This window comes from Trifolium pratense, linkage group LG3 (assembly GCF_020283565.1).
Source record: "Trifolium pratense cultivar HEN17-A07 linkage group LG3, ARS_RC_1.1, whole genome shotgun sequence".
NCBI classification, from domain to species: domain Eukaryota; kingdom Viridiplantae; phylum Streptophyta; class Magnoliopsida; order Fabales; family Fabaceae; genus Trifolium; species Trifolium pratense.
Genome location: NC_060061.1, coordinates 17,141,333 through 17,160,261, shown reverse-complemented (window position 1 = coordinate 17,160,261; position 18,929 = coordinate 17,141,333). Strand labels below are relative to the sequence as shown.

At 29.4% G+C, this 18,929-nt stretch overlaps 2 protein-coding genes across 4 annotated transcripts; one reads left to right on the top strand and one right to left on the bottom strand.

The window, feature by feature from the left end:
* Nucleotides 1-8,794: 8,794 nt before the first annotated feature.
* On the top strand, nt 8,795-11,438 carry LOC123916359 (stem-specific protein TSJT1-like). 3 transcript variants are annotated; one of them, XM_045967803.1, is made up of 5 exons: nt 8,795-8,860; nt 9,028-9,321; nt 9,950-10,190; nt 10,296-10,416; nt 11,015-11,438. In XM_045967803.1, the coding sequence occupies exons 2-5, from the start codon at nt 9,113-9,115 to the stop codon at nt 11,206-11,208; spliced, it is 765 nt and encodes a 254-aa protein (XP_045823759.1). In that variant the 5' UTR covers nt 8,795-8,860; nt 9,028-9,112; the 3' UTR covers nt 11,209-11,438. The 3 variants fall into 3 exon arrangements, with proteins under 3 accessions (XP_045823759.1, XP_045823760.1, XP_045823758.1); XM_045967804.1 differs by having other exon boundaries at nt 8,801-8,860; nt 8,981-9,321; XM_045967802.1 differs by having other exon boundaries at nt 8,814-8,860; nt 9,051-9,321.
* A 2,268-nt stretch (nt 11,439-13,706) lies between these two features.
* On the bottom strand, nt 13,707-18,682 carry LOC123917390 (trafficking protein particle complex subunit 13). The gene is made up of 12 exons (XM_045969088.1): nt 18,216-18,682; nt 18,043-18,127; nt 17,316-17,446; nt 17,129-17,231; nt 16,972-16,986; nt 16,569-16,714; nt 16,225-16,420; nt 15,817-15,891; nt 15,463-15,579; nt 15,225-15,269; nt 14,202-14,300; nt 13,707-14,054 (listed from the first exon to the last, which is right to left on the bottom strand). The coding sequence occupies exons 1-12, from the start codon at nt 18,479-18,481 to the stop codon at nt 14,034-14,036; spliced, it is 1,299 nt and encodes a 432-aa protein (XP_045825044.1). The 5' UTR covers nt 18,482-18,682; the 3' UTR covers nt 13,707-14,033.
* Nucleotides 18,683-18,929: the final 247 nt, after the last annotated feature.

The window sequence follows — 18,929 nt, the reverse complement described above, 5'->3', positions numbered from 1 at the left end:
GCAAAGTACAATAAGCTAACTTATAGTTTATCGTTTTAAGTTTATAAACTAAAAATTCTGTTTGGTAACGATTTTTTAAAAATAGTTTATAGTTTATTTTACTTATTTTTCAAACGCTATTTCAAGTAGTTTATGAGCTTATAGCTTATCATATTTTCTTCCAATTTTAACCCTATCATCTTACTTAAAAAAAATTAAATAGTAATTAAACATATATTTTATGTCATTTCATACTTATAAGTTAGTTCAACCGTTAATTTTATCAAACACTATAAATTCAATCAACTAGCTTATTCGCAGTAAGCTAAAAACTAGCTTATAAACTAACCGCTATAATCAGTTATCCGCTATTTTTTACCAAACAGAGTCTTTTCTTTTTGCTTAATTTTAATTTTTGTCATTTTATTTTAGTAATTAATGACTAGAATTTCATTTTTTTTAAAGGTTAATAGTGATTGTAATAGATTTTGAACCTCAATTTTTGCATATTACACGTAATGTTCATAACAACTGGATTACGCTTGTCATATTTTTATTCGCTGACTAAATTGTCTCTTATTTATTATTAAAAAAAATAAAAAAAAATTGATCTCTTAAATTAAAATTGTTCGGTTTTGGTTTTTTCTTTATTTTTTGGTCTCTTAATTTAGAATAAATCGTTCGCTAAATTTATCTGTTTCCTCACGAAGTTTATCTTAAAATTTAGAAGACTTGGAAGTAGCCAACGTGATCTCAGTATGTTATCATATTAAGCACGGATGATTATTTTTTTTATCTCAATATCGTTAATATCATCAACGTGAAACTAAGGTTTTGTATGGGAAGAAAAATATGCAAGTTTATTGTTTATAAGTTAAAATAAAACCTCTCTTTGGTAACAATTTAAAAAAAAAAAAAACTTATAGTTTATTTTTTAAAATGTTATTTCAAGTAATTTATGAGTTTATCGTTTCTTCCAATTTTACTCCTATCATCTTATTTGGAGAAAAAATATATATTAATTAAACATATTTTTTTTATGTTATTTCATACTTTTAAGTTATTTCAACGGCTAATTTTATTAAACTCTATAAATTCAATTGATTAGCTTATTCACTATAAGCTAAAATATATCCTTTAACTCTTTTTTTTTAAATGATTAGGAAATACTAAAGAGACTAAGGGCCCGTTTGGACCTACTTATTTTCTACCTTTTTATTCTCCTTAAAAGTAGTAAATAGGTAATAAAAAAAATTGTGTTTGACCCAACTTTTCCTTATTTTATACTTTTTTACTTTATTTCTCTAATTCTTTTAAGGAAAAATATTGTCAAATACAATTTTCTACTTTTCTCTTTCTTCTAAGAAGAAGTAGAAAATAAGTAGAGTCAAACGGATCATAATTACAGAAACAATAATTGTAAACAATGATTTTTTAAAGGAAGTATGGAAACAATAATATGAAATGCTAATTATTGGTTAATCATTGCTTGAAAAATATTTAAAATATGGATGGGCAATGAAATATAATATAATTTTTTATTTATATTTGTCTTTTATCTCCTCCCAATTGAGCCAAAATCCCTTACCAATAAGCCAAATTCATGGTTGGTGCTTAGAATGTTGTTTTAACCGGTAATGACACTTTCTCATTACTATCTTGTAATCTCATTAATGTGTTTGAGAATGTAGTGGTACGATGGGAGTGAGACGTGATGGTGATGATACCATAAATACATTTGTAACCTCTTTTTCTTTCACTTTCTTGGTTTGTCAATTGCCACTTCACCTTTTTCTGATTTTTAGGACTAACTAGCTTTGCCTTCACGCACTCTTTCCCGCCCTTTCCTGTCTCATTCACACCCCACTTTCTGGACAATACCCAACACAAACCTAGACATCATTTAAAATTTTCAAACTATCACAAAAATCTAATGTAATTGAACTTGAATATTATTAGAGGATTCGAATTTCGAATTTTAGATTTTTCATGTTTTTCGAATATTAGATAAAAAATTCAGCTCGAACGAAAGTTCAGCTATGTTATCATAGTAGTGTGGGCGACCTACAATACTTATATGGACACACAATTGCATATTGTTTCTGCATAGATTTTAGGGGTACATATTTAGTAAATATAATCGACGATGTGTTTATTAGAGTTCGACAGGAAGAATCACAATCATACGTATTTTTAAACGATTAAGTAATCATAGTCACGTAATTCTCATTTAAACCGGCAATAAAAGTGTATTTATGAGTATCAGACTAGTAAGGTGATAGGTGCCAATATTGGCTTCTCTTTGTGTTTGGTGAAACAAGGAATGTGATATCTTTATGATTTATGATGTCTTATGTATAGGAGTGTCATAGAAGATAATGGATAGAGTAGTTGAGAGATTATAGAGAGTAATGAGGTGGTGGTGGAGTTTATCGGGGTTATGCCCAAACAAGTGTACCTCGCTATCAAATTAATATTATATTTTTGGTCGTGAGGGAAGCTCGATGATCATTTACGTTGGGCCAAGATCAACCACACAACTGAATTGAACAATGAGTTTATCGGTTCTTTCACTTATATGTTGGCTTCACTTTTTCAAGCAACACGATTTTTTCATCTTAGAATTTGAATCGATCTAACTCAATCCTACAAACTTGACTTGTAAGATAAAGATTGCACCCACTTCTAAACTCATGTTGAGGCCTTATCTCATTCAATATGAGATATTCTTACCCCGATAAGAATTTAATACTACCTCCAATTTTTTTTATAAGAGACAATCGAGTCAATAAAAATTGATTTATTTAGTTTTTGTTTTACAGAATTGATTTATTTAGTTTACAATATAGTTTAAATACATAAATTTTTATTGACCAACTAGCTGGACACCCGTGCGTCCGCACGGGAGTCGCGGCGTTGCCGCTCCTCACTTGGTAACATAAAATAATAATTTACTAGAAAGTAGTTCAAAAGATAAAAAAAAATCAGAAAGGATATAATATTTGGTAAAAAGAAAAAGAACAATGATAAAATCATCACAAAAAACCCTCAAATATCTGTATTAGTATAATATAAATTTTGTTTAAAAAATATATATAAATATAGATAATGGAGAAATCATGAAAAAAAATAGGCTACCTTATTAATATATTAGTAAAAACATCGTTTTGTAAAAATAACCAAAAACTTGTGTCTGTGTATTCAATATATGAGTATAAGAATAATACTAGCAACACACTCTTTAACAAACACATTCCAACACATTCTCTTTTATTGGTTGAAATTTACATGGGTCCCATAAAAAATTGTGGACCCATATAACTTTTATGAGACCCATATAAATTTTAACCACTAGAAGAGAGTGTGTTAGAGTGTGTTTGTTAAAGAGTGTGTTGCTAGCACTCCTCATGAGTATAAATATAGTCCCATAAAAAATATTAGAAAATAGGCAACCTTATTAATATGTTAGTGAAAATATAGGTCTCACAAAAATCATAAAAATGATTAGGTCACCGTATTAAATATTAAATATGAGTATAACCCGTAAAATTGTAAAAAAAAATAGACAACATAAAAAATAAATTTTCATGTTAATATATGAGTATAAATATAGGTTCCCCATATATTATAAAAGAACATACAAGCTTATTAATATGAGTAAAAAACAAAGGTACCACAAAAATTACACAAAACATTAGGTCATTGTATTAACATATGAGTATAAATATAGATCTCACAAAAAATAGTAAAAAACTAGAAATTTTATTAATAAGAGTAAAAGCATATAGCCCTGCAGAAATGACACAAAAGATTAGATTCTTGTGTTAATATATGAGTATAAATATATGTCATGTAGAAATTATGAAAGAATTGACAACCTTATTAATATATTAATAAAAAACATAGGTCTCGTAAAAATCAACAAAATAATTAGGTCCCTGTATTAATATATGATCTATTATAACCCGTAAAATTATAAAAAATTAAACAATTTTATTAAATTATGATTAAAAATATAAATCTTGTAGAAATTAAAAACAAAAAAGGTTCTGGTATTAATATATGAGTATAAATATATGTGCTACATAAATTATTAAAGAACAGGAAACCTTATTAATAAGAAGAAAAACACAGGTCTCTCAGAATTCACACAAAAAATGATGTCCCCGTATTAATATATGAGTATAACTCGTAAAATTAATAAAAATATATACAACTTTATTAATATATGAGTAAAAATATAAGGCTCGTAGATATAACCAAAAAAATTATGTTCCCATATTAATGTGAATATAACCTGTAAATTATTAAAAAAAATAGATAACATAATATATTAGTAAAACACAAGTTCCGTGAGACTAAATATAAATTCTGCATAATGTATTGGTCAATCTATTTCAAAAGAATAACCAATGTATATGATGACAAGTGAATTTTTTGTTCCGGTAAAATAAAAGGTAATTTATTTCTCAAAAAATTAATTAGTCCTTATGTCAACAACAAAATATCTTCCAAAAAAAAAACTTCTAAAAAAATGTCATTTATTTTTTAACTTTGTATTTAATTATTTTTTTTAAAACTAAAGTATCATCCGCACAACCCTGCAGAGACCAATCCCCTCGAGATGACTGAGAATTCTTATTGTTTTAGTCTCAACATTTTTTCGGAAGTTTTTCAATTTTTCTCCCACCATATTCTGATATTAAATTAATTAAATACAAGACAAAACTTAGAAACGGTTCCAATTTTCTCCCACTATATTCTCATATTAAATTAATTAAATATAGGACAAAACTTAAAAACAGTTCCATAGGTACTGTTGATACTGTTCACCAATTAAAATGTGACACCTGAATTAATTTATTCGTCATTAATAATTTTTTAAACTCCGTCAGTTCACCATTATCTAAAAATCTAAAAGTGAAAATGAGTTTTTAATTTCCACCGTTGTTATCAACATTGATTGTATTATTGAAAGTGAAATCAACAACAACAACAGTATAAACATGCCAATAACCTCCAACCATGGTGAGACTTTGATGAAAGGCCAACAAACTGAAATCGTTTGAGTCCTCCTATTGATGAAGATATATATATAAGCCATAAGTTGGGAAGGTGAAAAAGGAACGGATGAATTGAAGTAAAGAGTAGTGGTGATCTTCATCGCTTTACTCTTCTCTTTCACTTGCTCGACGAAATTCGAATTGACAACGTGAATTTTATTAAAATTGAAATTAGTGATATGGAATAAATTAATCCATGTATCATGTTTCAATTGGTCAGAGTAAAAACCATCTCTATGGTTGTACAAAAAAAAAAAACAGTTTCTAATGGAACTGTTTATAAGTTTTGTTCTTAAATATATTTAGTTGAATTAAAAATTAACTTAATTGAATATTGGTTCGAAGTCTATAAATGAAGTTGATATTATAAAAAAAATAAAAATAAATTCAAAAAAATATGTGTAGACAAATATAAAATAAACGGACAAATATAACATTAATATTTTATTCTTTTTAGGTAATTAGTATTGCTGACTTATTAATGAAAACTTTCCATATAAAACTTTTCAGAAAATAAAAAAACGTAAATATAAAATAAAAGGACAACTATTTTTGTTTTAAGTAAGATTAAAAAAAAATATGTGTAGACAAATATAGCATTAATATTTTATTTTTTTACGTAATTAAAAAAATGGATTTGTAGATAAAAAGAAAAAAATGTGGGAGAAGAGATAATTTAGATTAAAAAATAAATAAAAATAAAGTGATGTAATTTAATTTGGGTTACATACAAAAAATTGAATTTGTAGGTAAAAAGAAAAAAAGTGTAATCTATCTATATTAACAAAAACGTAGCAGATGGTCGATGTCCAGTTAATAAATATGTATAGGATATATCAATGTCCAGTTAATAATTGATTTTTATTTACTAAAAAATTGAATTTGTATAAAGTGAGGTATTTGAATTTGGGTTACATACAAAAAATTGGATTTTTAGATAAAAAGAAAAAAATCGTGGAAGAAGTAACAAATAAAGTGGAGTTTTGCGGTTACAATTGGCCATTTAACTCATATTGATTATATGTTGGTTCCAAAAATATAACAAATTAATTCATATGACTTAGTTATAAATGTAATAAGAAGTGTAACTAAAATGTTAAGGGTTCGAATCCTACTGAGAAATTTTTTTAGTATTTTTCTACTAACTTTTTTTGATAAAGACAAAAAATAACCCTGAATTATTTATGTGTCAAAAAATGAAAAAGGGACAAATTGAGAATTTCATTAGTATGTTATTTTCTTAGATTACGCAAACTTGGAATTTTAAGATTTGTGAAAAAATGAGGTATTTTGAAAGAAAAAAAATTCTAACAGGATTATTAATAGAAAACAAAAATCTCAGACAAATTCCACTTTAGACAAATCAACAAAAATCTACGGAAGTTTTTAAGGAATGGTAACATGATAACAACAACGCTACGTGCATGCTGACTCAGATTACTGTCACATGTTGTTGGCTTCATAAAATTGAAAGCGCAATCACCCCTATAGTAGTATCTTTTATTGCAACAATATTGCACTCACCCAACAATAAAAATGAGAACTATTTTTTGACCAAAAAATTAAAAATTTAAACTATTTTCAATTCCTTTTAAAAAAAAAACTATTTTCAATTATATGTGATGTTAGCCTAAACACCTATTTATTTACTGATAAAAAAAACACCTATTTATTTTTTATATTATTTTTTATGTTAATGTATTATACGAATGAATTTTTATTTGACATGGAATAATTTCCATAAAAAACTTTTAGATATTTAAAATAGTTTCTCATTTTTCAACTGAGTTTTTTAATAATATGGAGTCGAAATCAAACTTCTGATCATTTGTTTAAAAAATTTAAATTATAAGACAAAAAAAAAATTCAAATTATTTACGACTTGTACCAATTTACAAGCAACTATTTTTAAAAACATCTACCAAATATATTCTAGGCTTAAATGCAGTTTTACCCCATATTTTGAATAAATCGGAATTTTACCCCCTATTTCACTAAAACGGTAATTAATTTCTCTCTGTAACTCCAAATTTAATGGAGTTTGATTCTGTGGAAAGTTAATTCGATTATGGTCATTTTGGTACCAGTTTGGTGAATTATTGATCAAAATTGAGTTACCAAAATTGAGGTACCAGTTTGCTTCTGAGCCTCAACTTCAAAGCTTCGCACAAAACTCAATTTTGATCAATAATTCACCAAACTGGTACCAAAATGATTGTAATTGAGTTAACTTTCCACAGAATCAAACTCCGCTAAATTTGGAGTTACATAGAGAGATTAATTACTGATTTAGTGAAATAGAAGGTAAAATTTAGATTTATTCAAAATAGGGGGTAAAACTGCATTTAAGCCTATATTATATTCTCTCCTTTTTTTAATAATAAACATCACATTGTGCCCAAAAAACAAACATATATATTATATTCATTTTTTTTTGTTATTAAACTTTCTGTTCCCCGAAAAAATAACACCGGTAATTCAGAATTCGACCGCGAGATTAAAAAATATCTGGCGAACATATATTATATTATATTATATTCTAGGCTTAAATGCAGTTTTGCCCCCCTATTTTGATTAAATCGGAATTTTACCCCCCCTGTTTTAAAACGCGGACTTTTACCCCCCTGTTTTATAATTTTTTGGATTTTGCCCCCCCTAAAATTCTGCTTTCGAGTCACAACTTTAAAGCTTCGCACACAACTCAATTTTGATCAATAATTCACCAAAAGGATACCGAAATGACCGTAATCGAGTTATCTTTCCACATAATCAAACCCCACTGAATTTGGAGTTATAAAGAGAGATTAATTACCGTTTTAGTGAAGGTATGTCCCCCAAAATTTTGCAAAAATCTGCTTTCGAGTCACAACTTCAAAGCTTCGCATACAACTCAATTTGGATCCATAATTCACCAAACGGCTACCGAAATGACCGTAATCGAGTTAGCTTTCCACAGAATCAAACCCCACTAAATTTGGAGTCACAGAGAGAGATTAATTACCATTTTAGTGAATGTGTGTCCAATTACTAATTCTGCAGAAATCTACTTGTGATCTTAAAATTCAACATCGTCTACCGAACCCATCGTAACTCCAAAATCAACGAAATTGAAATGCCAACAAGGGTAATTTCGTTAGATTTCCATACATGTAAATAGTATTAAAAAATGAGCTACAGGGTGAGAGGAATGACAAAAATACTAGTAGTAGTTTCATACGATAATTAATTTGAACATACCTTCACTAAAACGGTAATTAATCTCTCTCTGTAACTCCAAATTTAGTGGAGTTTGATTCTGTGGAAAACTAACTCGATTGCGGTCGTTTCGGTACCGGTTTGGTGAATTATTGATCTAAATTGAGTTCTGTGCGAAGCTTTGAACTTGAGGCTCAGAAGCAGATTTTGTGCAAAATTTTAGTGGGGGCAAAATCCAACAAATTATAAAATAGGGGGGGTAAAATTCCGCATTTTAAAATAGGGGGGATAAAATTCCGCATTATCCAAAATAGGGGGGGTAAAACTGCATTTAAGCCTATATTCTATTATAAGCATTTTTTTTCGTTGATATAAACTATTATAGGCATATTTAGCTATTGGTTATTTAATTTAATCTAATAATAATATTATTTTATTACCTATTTTAACTTTGTTGCTTACTAGGTATTAATTTGGATAATACTGCCAGCATTACATGATATCTTTTTCTCTACCTATATATATTTAGCCATAAGAGACTCATTCTACCTATTAGTATCCGTTTTCATAGGATTTTACTAAATCTCATTCTTTATCTGCAGCCATTCAGATTATTCATTTTGGTAAATTCTTTTGTTTCCCTTTAATCTCTATCCTAATTTTCCCTACATTTAGAGTGTCTATATTTTTGTTCATGTTAATTCATTGTTTAAAACCTTAGAGATTTAATGTTCTTTTTGCAGCTAATTGGTTTATTAATATTGGTTCATTTCTTTGAGAAATTTTATAGACTTATTGGAGTTGTTGATAAAGGAAACAGAGTGATTACATTGGAAGAGAATTTGGAATTGGATCCACCATCTACAGAGGCAAAAATGTTGGCAATTTTCAAGAAAAAATTGGTTAATCCACCTCAAGAGCTTAATAGTCCTGCTCCATTGAATTCATCAAGAAAATCTAAACTTCCTGATGAAATTGTTCATGATTTCACATCATTTAATCCCTCCAATGCTTTCTCCATGAACTTTGGAAATGATGCTTTTTTAGCCTATTCCCCTTCAAACAATACCTCCAAACATCAAGGGTATGTAATTACTATTAATGGATTGGATCTGAAATTTCACAATTGAATTTAGGTTTACATACACATATATGCAAATATATATATATATATTTTTGAGTTTTTTAGTCCTTACAAATATATTACTTTTATTTTTTTGTTTTTTTAATTTCTGTAAAATTTGTTCATTTTGAAATTAGTCTATATAATATATGTGTGTAATGTTCATTTTAGTGCTTATATATATAGCTTATATTAGAGGAACTGAAATCAAATATTCTAACGATTTTAATACAAACAAATATTACATGGACTAGAATAAAATTGCAAGGACGAAGACTCAAACGATACTGGGACAAAAACATATTTAAACCTTGAATTTATAAATTTTGTACATGTATGCATGAGCGGTTCTAAGGCCCAACAAGCCTGGACAATTGTTGGTATTTTTAGGGGTTGGTTTATGGCAAAAATGAGATTTTTAGAGGTTAGTTTAGAGCAAAACTGAGATTTTTTGTTTGACTATTTATATATTATGTCACATGTGAAATTTTGTACGACTCTATAATAATCTTGGCTCTGCCGCTGCATGTATGATGTATATATGTATTATGTTATTATTTTTTTCTCATGAAGAAAATGTTCCATGCAGGATGTTTTGTGGTTTGGATAACATATACTGTGCTTTCATGGGTAGCTTGAACAATCTAAGTATGCTAATAAAGCAATATGGTCTATCAAAGGGAACCAATGAGGCCAATTTCCTCATTGAAGCTTATAGGACACTTCGTGATAGGGGTCCCTATCCTGCTGATCAAGTCCTCAAAGAACTTGATGGTAGTTTTGGATTTATAATCTTTGATAACAAGGATGGAACTGTTTTTGTTGCATCAGTAAGACCCTTTTTCAATTACTTTAATTTTCTCTTTATCTTATAATGTAGCCCTTAATATATAATGCTTGAATTAATGGATTACATTTTGATTATGTTTGAGCAGGATTGTAATGGAGAGATTGGATTTTTCTGGGGTATTGCAGCTGATGGTTCTGTAGTCTTTTCTGATAACAAGGAGCTTATTAAAGAAAGCTGTGCCAAGTCATTTGCACCATTCCCTGCTGGTATATACATTTAGCTTCCTTTTTCCCTTGCAAAATGAGTTTAATTGTGTAAAAAAGTTTTACACATTCATATGATGACAGTTTAGTAGATAACTGTGAAGATATTTCAGTGAGTGTTTGCCATCACAGTAAGTTTGACAAAATCACTGTGATTCTGCCATGTTCAATGTGTCTATCTTACCAAAGATACACTACGAACTAATATAATAAACTGACATAACGGTGAAATGTGATTGAATATATATGTGTAAAACTTTTTACACCGATAGTGAATATCAATTAAAAAAGTTTTACACATTCATTCAATCCCAATTTAGTAGATAACTGCGAACATGTTTTTAGTGTGTGTTTGATATAATAGTAAGTTTGACAAAGTTTGACAAAATTACTGTGATTATGAATTTCCACGATATCCGTGATACTAAACATATATTAAAAACTAATATAACAAAGTGACATGCTGGTAAAATGTGATTGAATGTATTGTCTGAAACTTGCACTATATCAATTAAATTCTTTATATTATAACTTCTCTTATCAAATGAAGTAAGTTCAATTATGTTTTATTAGGAATTTAATGGATGAAAATGCATTGCAGGGTGCATGTTTCATAGTGAGCATGGTCTAACAAGTTATGAGCATCCAATGAAGAACTTGAAGTCAATGCCAAGGATTGATAGTGAGGGAGCAATGTGTGGGGCCAACTTCTCTGTTGACTCCCAATCAAAGAAGTCAACGATGCCACGTATTGGAAGTGAAGCCAATTGGGCCACTTGGGGTACACAAACCTGATTCATCTAATCATGATATCATCCAAATGGTGACAACAAAAAATTATTAATAATTGACATAAGCATTTTATTTTCTATCTTTTTTTTATTCCTAGAGCAACATAATTTAAAGGAGATAATCCTTTGTTATTAGTTCTTTCAGGATTTTTTTTTCCTTCCTTTTCTGTTAGCTTGTTTGATTACTTTGTTGTAAATATTATACTGATTAGAAGTTGAATATGACCTTGGTCATTTGCTTCACTAATAATAACTATAAGTTTAAGATATGAATTCAGTTTTGGTACCATCTTATTCTTAAATTTTACTCTACATTTCAATTTGAGTGTTGTTTGAGTTATGTGGATCATACCTTACTTAATTCTACTGTTAGAAGGCTAAATGGGGGACACACAACATTTTATAACTAATGGAATACAAGAAAAGATAAGTCATAAGTGAATGCAAACTACAATTAAGCTTACAAACAATTGTGCTGTATTTTTAACAACAATATTGTTCTTAACATTATGCACTTAGATTGATTATGCACTTAGATTGTTGAGTTTAATAATTATTTATATAATGATATAAAAATATTTTCAAAATGTCTAACTAATCTTATTCGTTAGTACACATGAAGTGCTATGGTCTATGAAATCTCATTGCTATCATCCAAACAATAATCAAACGTGTGCTTCGTCCATATGCTTCGTCCATTGGTCGATTGCATTACAATAGTGATTGAGTTGTTGCATAAATAAAATAACACTATTGATTTATGGCAATCAAACAATGGCACCCCTTGAACCAATAAAAGCGCAACCACTCAATTGTTCAATCAAGTTACATATCAAAGTTGTTAAAATATCATTTTAAATCGTAAATTCTGACTTTTACGTTTTTAGGCAAGATTGTCAGAATTTAGTTTTTAACTTAACTCGTTTTGGTAAAACCGAAACATAAAATTGTCGATTTTACATCAAACTATACAAATTACCCACCAAATCATCAAGTAACATAAAAAAATTATCCAAAAAAAAAAAGGTAAAAACGTCTCAGAGTTAAAACCTACAATTTCAGCGATTTTAGAGCGATTTAAACCATGTAAAATCGTTCCAGAATACGATGTTACCCAAAAAAAAATCTACCATTGATTTAACTCGAAATGCTAACCTAAAAACGTAAAATCTATAGTTTTTAGGTTTCAAATCGGGATTTTAACAAGCTTTTTTTAGGTATGGTTTTCGTGTTAAATCGGAACTAAGCAAAATAAAAAATCAAAACGATTTTACACGAATTAACTACCTACAAAATCAGTAAAATCACTTAAACTCGCATGCTTTCATCTAACGATTCAAAAATTTAATTTGGAAAAAAAAATTACTCCCTCTGTCCCAAACCAAAATAAATTACCTAATTTTAACTTAGTGTATTATTTATATGATCTACTTTGACCATATTTTTCTACTAATAATATACATGCAAATATTAGCATATGAGATGTTTGATTTGTCTCGATGAGTATTTTCAAAATATATTTTGATGAAATAATATAAAATTGTAAAACGTTATGCAATTATTTAAATATAATAAGTAATTTTTATTTTTTTTTGCAAAACATTTGACGTCTGACCTAGAAATTTTAACATTTTTTGCAAATTAAGCTGAGATTTATTGACATTTAAATATAATAAGTTATTTGATAAATAATAAATAAATATTGTAAAAAAAAAAATACATAATATAATAATATAATATGTTTTTCATAAAAATGAAATAAAGCAATAGGCCTAAGGGTTAAAACATACAACCACTTTATATTCCAACCATATATAACATTCAATCTTGCATAGCATGCATGATTCAAAAAGTCATATTTAATCGAAAAAAACAGTCATATTTAATACGTGAAAACAAAAATGATAGAAATATTATTTCTTTACAAAGATATATTGATGGACATATAATTGATGTGTTATTTATTATTGAAATGCATGACTAGTCATATTTTTTGGGGTTACCATGATATTGGGACGAAGTTTCCACTGCCGTTAGCAATAACTAATCTCAGGAATCGAACCCGTGAACTGACCACTTGCTTAAAATGATAAAAAAATATATATAATTATTGTGTTATTTATTATTGAAATGCATGACTAGTCATATTTTTTTGGGTTACCATGATATTGGGACGAAGTTTCCAATGTCGTTAGCAATAACTAATCTCAGGAATCGAACCCGTGAACTGACCACTTGCTTAAGGGACAAGGACCCTTACAACTTGAACCAATTCATTGTTGATTACTAGAGTCATATACTAGAGTCATATTAAACCGATGAAAAGGAGAAAAAAATCAATTAAATATAAATTATCTAACTTTTAAAATTATTATTTAAAATTAATAATATATTAATTTTGTCATATTTTCTTTAATCAATATTCATAACACAAATTTCTAAATTAAAAATAAAATTATAAATTTCAGATTACGTTCAAAATTAAATAAGTTATAAAAAAAATTTAAACAAGTTAAAATGTATATTTTAATATGAGGTAAACTATATGAATTTATGAGTCTACAAGTTGAATGTGCGTTTTGATTTCACTTAGCCCAAACAAGTTGTTTACAGATGTTTGCAGACAACTTTGGGATCATGTAGGATCTTGTGACCCTGACTTGGAAAACAATCTTATCCTAGATGTCAAAGCTATAAAATTAAGGACTTGGACGATCTGATAAGGCGCATCAATGATACAGAACACCCTGTGGAGTTTAGTAGATCAACCTTTTGAAAGGATTGCATCGTTAACCACTTCTGACCAAACCGGTTGCTATGGCCACACTTTTAATCCAAGTCCACAAAAATCTGCAACACCACAAGAAACATAATGTCATCCAACTTTTGGGGTTTAAAGGACAGAGGAAATGCACAACATCAAATATGTTTTAGAAAAATTGATCATATACCAAAAATCAAACTTTTTACGGAACATAATCAATCTGTACAACTAACCTCTAAATCAGGAAGTGGTTCATAAGATTTCATCTCCCTCGTATCAAATACTGTAATGCCCGTTATTCTCTGAATTCCAGGTTTAGTAGCTATGAGATTCTGCATATGTCATGACATTGCTATCAGTATCAAACAAACATTAATCTCATTGTGTTTTAGAACAATTTTTTTCTTTACATCATTATACAACTACTATTGTGTGTCTTCTATTAATCATTACTTGCTGGAAATGAGGTCTAAATAGATAAATCATTATTAATCAATAGCAAGAAATCATAACAATTGAAACATATATCGGATAGGACCAGTTTTATTAAAATCTCAACAAGAACAATATCCTAGCTACTGATCTTAGATATTATCACCCAAATTCCAAAGAGCTATCACAATGGATATAGACGACCAAAGCACTCAAAAACAGAATGAAAATGACTGCAGACTATTTCAGACCTGAAGGGTTCTGCAGCACCCGTACCCCACTATTTCCCACTCAGAAATTGCATGCACCTTTCTGTTATGTTTACCTCTTAATCCCTCTGCCGACTATCTGTGCAGGGCGTTATTATCGATCATCAAGTGGATTCTTTCTCACGTTTTCCACACTCATTTCAAGAAGCTCAATCCTCTCCTACTTTCCACACTAATACCAAGTAATATTGATTTAATATGTCATTTTAAAACTTGGAAGTGTTCCATTATGAATAGCGGCTGAAGGCTGCATGCATATGATTAGCCCTACGGCTTTCCTCACTGCTTAACCTCTATAAATGCATTTTTTGTTGCATTCGAGAAGTGAAAAGATAACGAATGGTTGATAATAACTAATCCACAACATGTTGCGGACATGATAAGCTAAAAGCAATTTAGTAGGAAAAATATTTTATAACACGAAAGCCGAAGAGAATAAATGAAAGTTAAGCTAGGAACAGACTAAATGTTATGTAATATGATTTCAAAATTTCTACATCACTATACCACTATTACAGGTATCTTATATAAGAGCAGAATTCTTTAAATTCGTACCAGGTGAAAATTAGTGGATCCTAAAGCCTCAATCTGTGATAAAACCTGTATATAGATTCCCACATCATATGTTAGAATTAACTGCAAGAAAAATTCGAGCGATAGGATTGTGCATAATGGCAATATCTAAACTCCAGCCCAAATTACAAATTGCGTGATACACAGATACTATATTTTACGGGGTAAAGGTATACTCTTGACAATCCAAGGCAGAGATGATCCACAAAAAATGCATTACCATTGATTGAAGGCCATTAATCATAACAACGTTCTCCCCAGACAATACATTTTGGGATACACTAACTTCAAACGGCCCCAGCTTTCTCTCTGTCAGGTTCGTAAGATTTAATTTTAGCTGCAAAGAACAAGGAATAAAATTCAGCTTCCATCCATATTTATATTTTCTTCTGTTAGTACACTAAACTTGAGGATCAAAAGTAACATGATTAAAATAACAATTTTTGAATTCTAAGATGGTGAACAAATTCTACCAAGAGCTGCTAAATAGGATGAAAAATTACCCATGGCCCAACATCTAGAATACTTAAGATGCCTTTTTCTGGTTTATAATGTATATTGGATCATAAATTACCGTGAATGGTATTTGAAGGTTAATGATAGATGGAACCTCTACAACTTGCAACTCAACCTCTTTCTTTGTTGTTGGCTGCAAAAGAACATATCCAGACAAAATACTGGTGTATGAGAACTAAATAATCATATTTTAGAAAACTGAAAGCCACATTAAAAGCATTAATTTTTTATTGTTAATTTTACGTGCACCTAATAGGATTTGAATATAAACATTTAATCAGCTTTGTTGTTTTGAAAGCGAAGGAAAGAAATGAAATAAATCATACTAAATTCAAATGAATGTTGTGCAGAAACAAAGAAGCTTGACCATCAACTTGGTTATCGTTTACTGATATATAACAAGGTTACAACACACAAGATGATTAATCCATTGATAACTCATAGTTGTAAAAGAAAAAACACTTACAGTCCCCAATATCTGCTGGGTCTGCAGACGACCGGGTTCACCCAAATTTGTTCTCCATGTTATCTGGAGTTTACCAAGAACGTTACTTCCCTCGACTTTAGTTTGAGCAGAATCATCCAATGATGACTTCAATTGATAGAGATAGTTGTAAATTCCTCCGCCAGATCTTATTAGTATTGGCGGCTTAAATGTCTCACTGAATTTAAGCCGATATATAATCAATAATAATAATAATAAAAATTATTTACACGAGATGATTCAAGATACAAGTGTACATAAAGGCAAAAATGTGGTATTTATGTATTTTATATTGTTTAATTCCAAAAGATATACAAAGCACTGACCTTATAGGACTATCTTTCTCAGAATGGTGCCCATCACCTCTAAGTATTAATGCACTATAATGCTGAGCAGGTTCAAAATCAACTTGGTCCATGAAAAGGTTTGATTTGGTATGGTTTTCAATACAAGCTTCCAAAAAGGTAGTTTCCTGAGACACATCAAGGAGATAAATTGATGCACAACTGTAGTATGTAGGTAAGGGTCGGCACTTTAATTTACAAAGCTGATATAATTACTTTAAAGTCTTAAAAATTGAAGATTTACATGACATTTTCAAACCTGCCTGACAAAAATATACTACATTGAATATGTTTACATTATGTTATTCACGATAAGACCACCTTGTTTGTCTAGAAAAAGAATATAAACTCACAAGTATGTAGTATATTCAAATAATTAACATACCTTGACAACACGGACCTGCAAAAAAAAATCAGAAAGTGTGTGAGTCATGTTTGTAGATGCAGAGAGAAAAGTTTGAGAGCATTCAGTAATGCGGTTACTGTCTAATAGGGCTATTCAAATTCAGTAAATATGATTAAACAAAGAAATAGGCCAATACCTTTGTCCTAACAGAAAGTGGATTGGCAACGATGAACTTGAAAAATTGGGGAAGATATTTACGCTCACCATCACCATCATTGTACAATGCAGTGCAAACCAGCCTGAGGGAGGACATATGCTCAGTCAAATTACTTAGAAAACTAACGGAAGAAACAGAAGGAAATTTGTTGAGAGTCAGAAGTTACGTGTGAGGTCCAAGCTCTTTGACATCATGTTCCACAATAAAATCATAACGCCCACCAGCACGTATAGTATCAACTGGTGATTTCGACGTATCTAAAAGAAGTATTCTCTGTCTCTCTGTTTGGATTTCAGCCTGACAGTTACAAAGTTTAAAATAATGAATTGGACTAAAATTTCAAAGGAATAAAAGCATACAAATTAAGTAGCCCCCTACTATTATGTATATAAATGCATATGCATTTTCTTGAGCTTAAGTTGATTTAAAACGGTTTTAGGGTATGTTTGAATTGACTTATTTGAGCTAATCTCCTGGCATAAGTACTTATGAGACTGTTTAGGAAAGCTTACGAATTCTTCAAAAAAAAGGAAAGCTTACGAAAATTTTCATAAGTTGTTTTCAGCTTATTTCCATAAGTTCTTCAGAATAACTTATGAAACAACTTATATGAAAACATTTTTATTTTATCTTTTTGTTATAAAACTAGCTTATACACAAAAACTTGCTACATGATAAGTGCTTACTTAATCTATATATCTTAATTAAGATGTTTAACTAACCAAACAGGGTCTTAAAAGAATCTACTTCTACTTTATCTATTCATCCAACACAAATGACTTAAAACAAAAGGAAACCAATCACTACAAAACATTTTATGCTGCAAGTAAAAAAAAAAAGAAAAAAAAAGAAGGTAATTGAACAGTATGAAAGATTTGTTAGAAGAAATTGACCTTGATAATAACTTCTCTGACTTCAAAATTGGAGCTATTGTTTATACTTATATAGCTACAGAAAGTTTCTCCCAAGTAAATTGCACTGCATCAAGAAAATTAATAATTGTAAAAACAAAAATAGGTAATTGAAAATGAAAATTGAGATAGAGAGAAAGGGGAAGGGGAAGCACCCGAAGGATTGAGGGAGAACGAGGAGACCAGAGAGACCCATTGAATCGGAGAAATGATGAAGGAGGAATCGGTCGCGATAACTGGGATCGGAATCAGGGGAGATGAGGTCGGCGGAGGAAGGGGCGGAGGGATCATCGAAGAAATCTTCGCCGACGAAGAGGTCGTCGGGATCGATACGAAGAGGAGGGTCGACGTTGAAGGATGGACGGCATAGTCTCATGACACGGAAAGCTAACGATTGAGAAGCTGAAGATCCTTGACTCATCTTCTTCTTCTTTTTCTTCTTTAATCTAAATGCTTATTCACTCACATTCACATCACAAAATGCACCCTAGTGTTAGTGTAGATCGTTTTTCTACTGTGATATTTGAAATTGAATGATGATGCTATGCTCTTGATTTTAGAACTAGTGTCAAAACTATTTCAACATGATAATCATGACAAATGCTAACTTAGGCCGACATTTTTTTTTTCCTTACTCCAGAAGTGATAAATATCACTTAAAATATTTAGGCTTATTTTTAAATTTATGAAAATAATTTATGCAAATAAATAAATAATTTATAATTTTTTATTAACATAAATTTATGTTTTTTTTTCACCGACAAATCTATGTTTTTATAAACTGATTTTTAATAAATTATTTTGAAAAACTTATAATAATACATAAGAACTTATATATTTATATAAGCTCAAAAACAAACCCAAAGTCA

Bases quoted from the DNA above. Each gene is read 5' to 3' on its own strand.
- LOC123916359 (XM_045967803.1), top strand. From the start codon at position 9,113: ATGTTGGCAATTTTCAAGAAAAAATTGGTTAATCCACCTCAAGAGCTT. The intron at 9,322-9,949 runs GTATGTAATTAC...TGTTCCATGCAG, and splicing joins AATACCTCCAAACATCAAGG to GATGTTTTGTGGTTTGGATA. The intron at 10,417-11,014 runs GTATATACATTT...AATGCATTGCAG, and splicing joins ATTTGCACCATTCCCTGCTG to GGTGCATGTTTCATAGTGAG.
- LOC123917390 (XM_045969088.1), bottom strand. From the start codon at position 18,481: ATGAGTCAAGGATCTTCAGCTTCTCAATCGTTAGCTTTCCGTGTCATG. The intron at 18,128-18,215 runs GTGCTTCCCCTT...TTCTTGATGCAG, and splicing joins GTTCTCCCTCAATCCTTCGG to TGCAATTTACTTGGGAGAAA. The intron at 15,270-15,462 runs GTAATGCATTTT...ATCTATATACAG, and splicing joins TTAATGGCCTTCAATCAATG to GTTTTATCACAGATTGAGGC.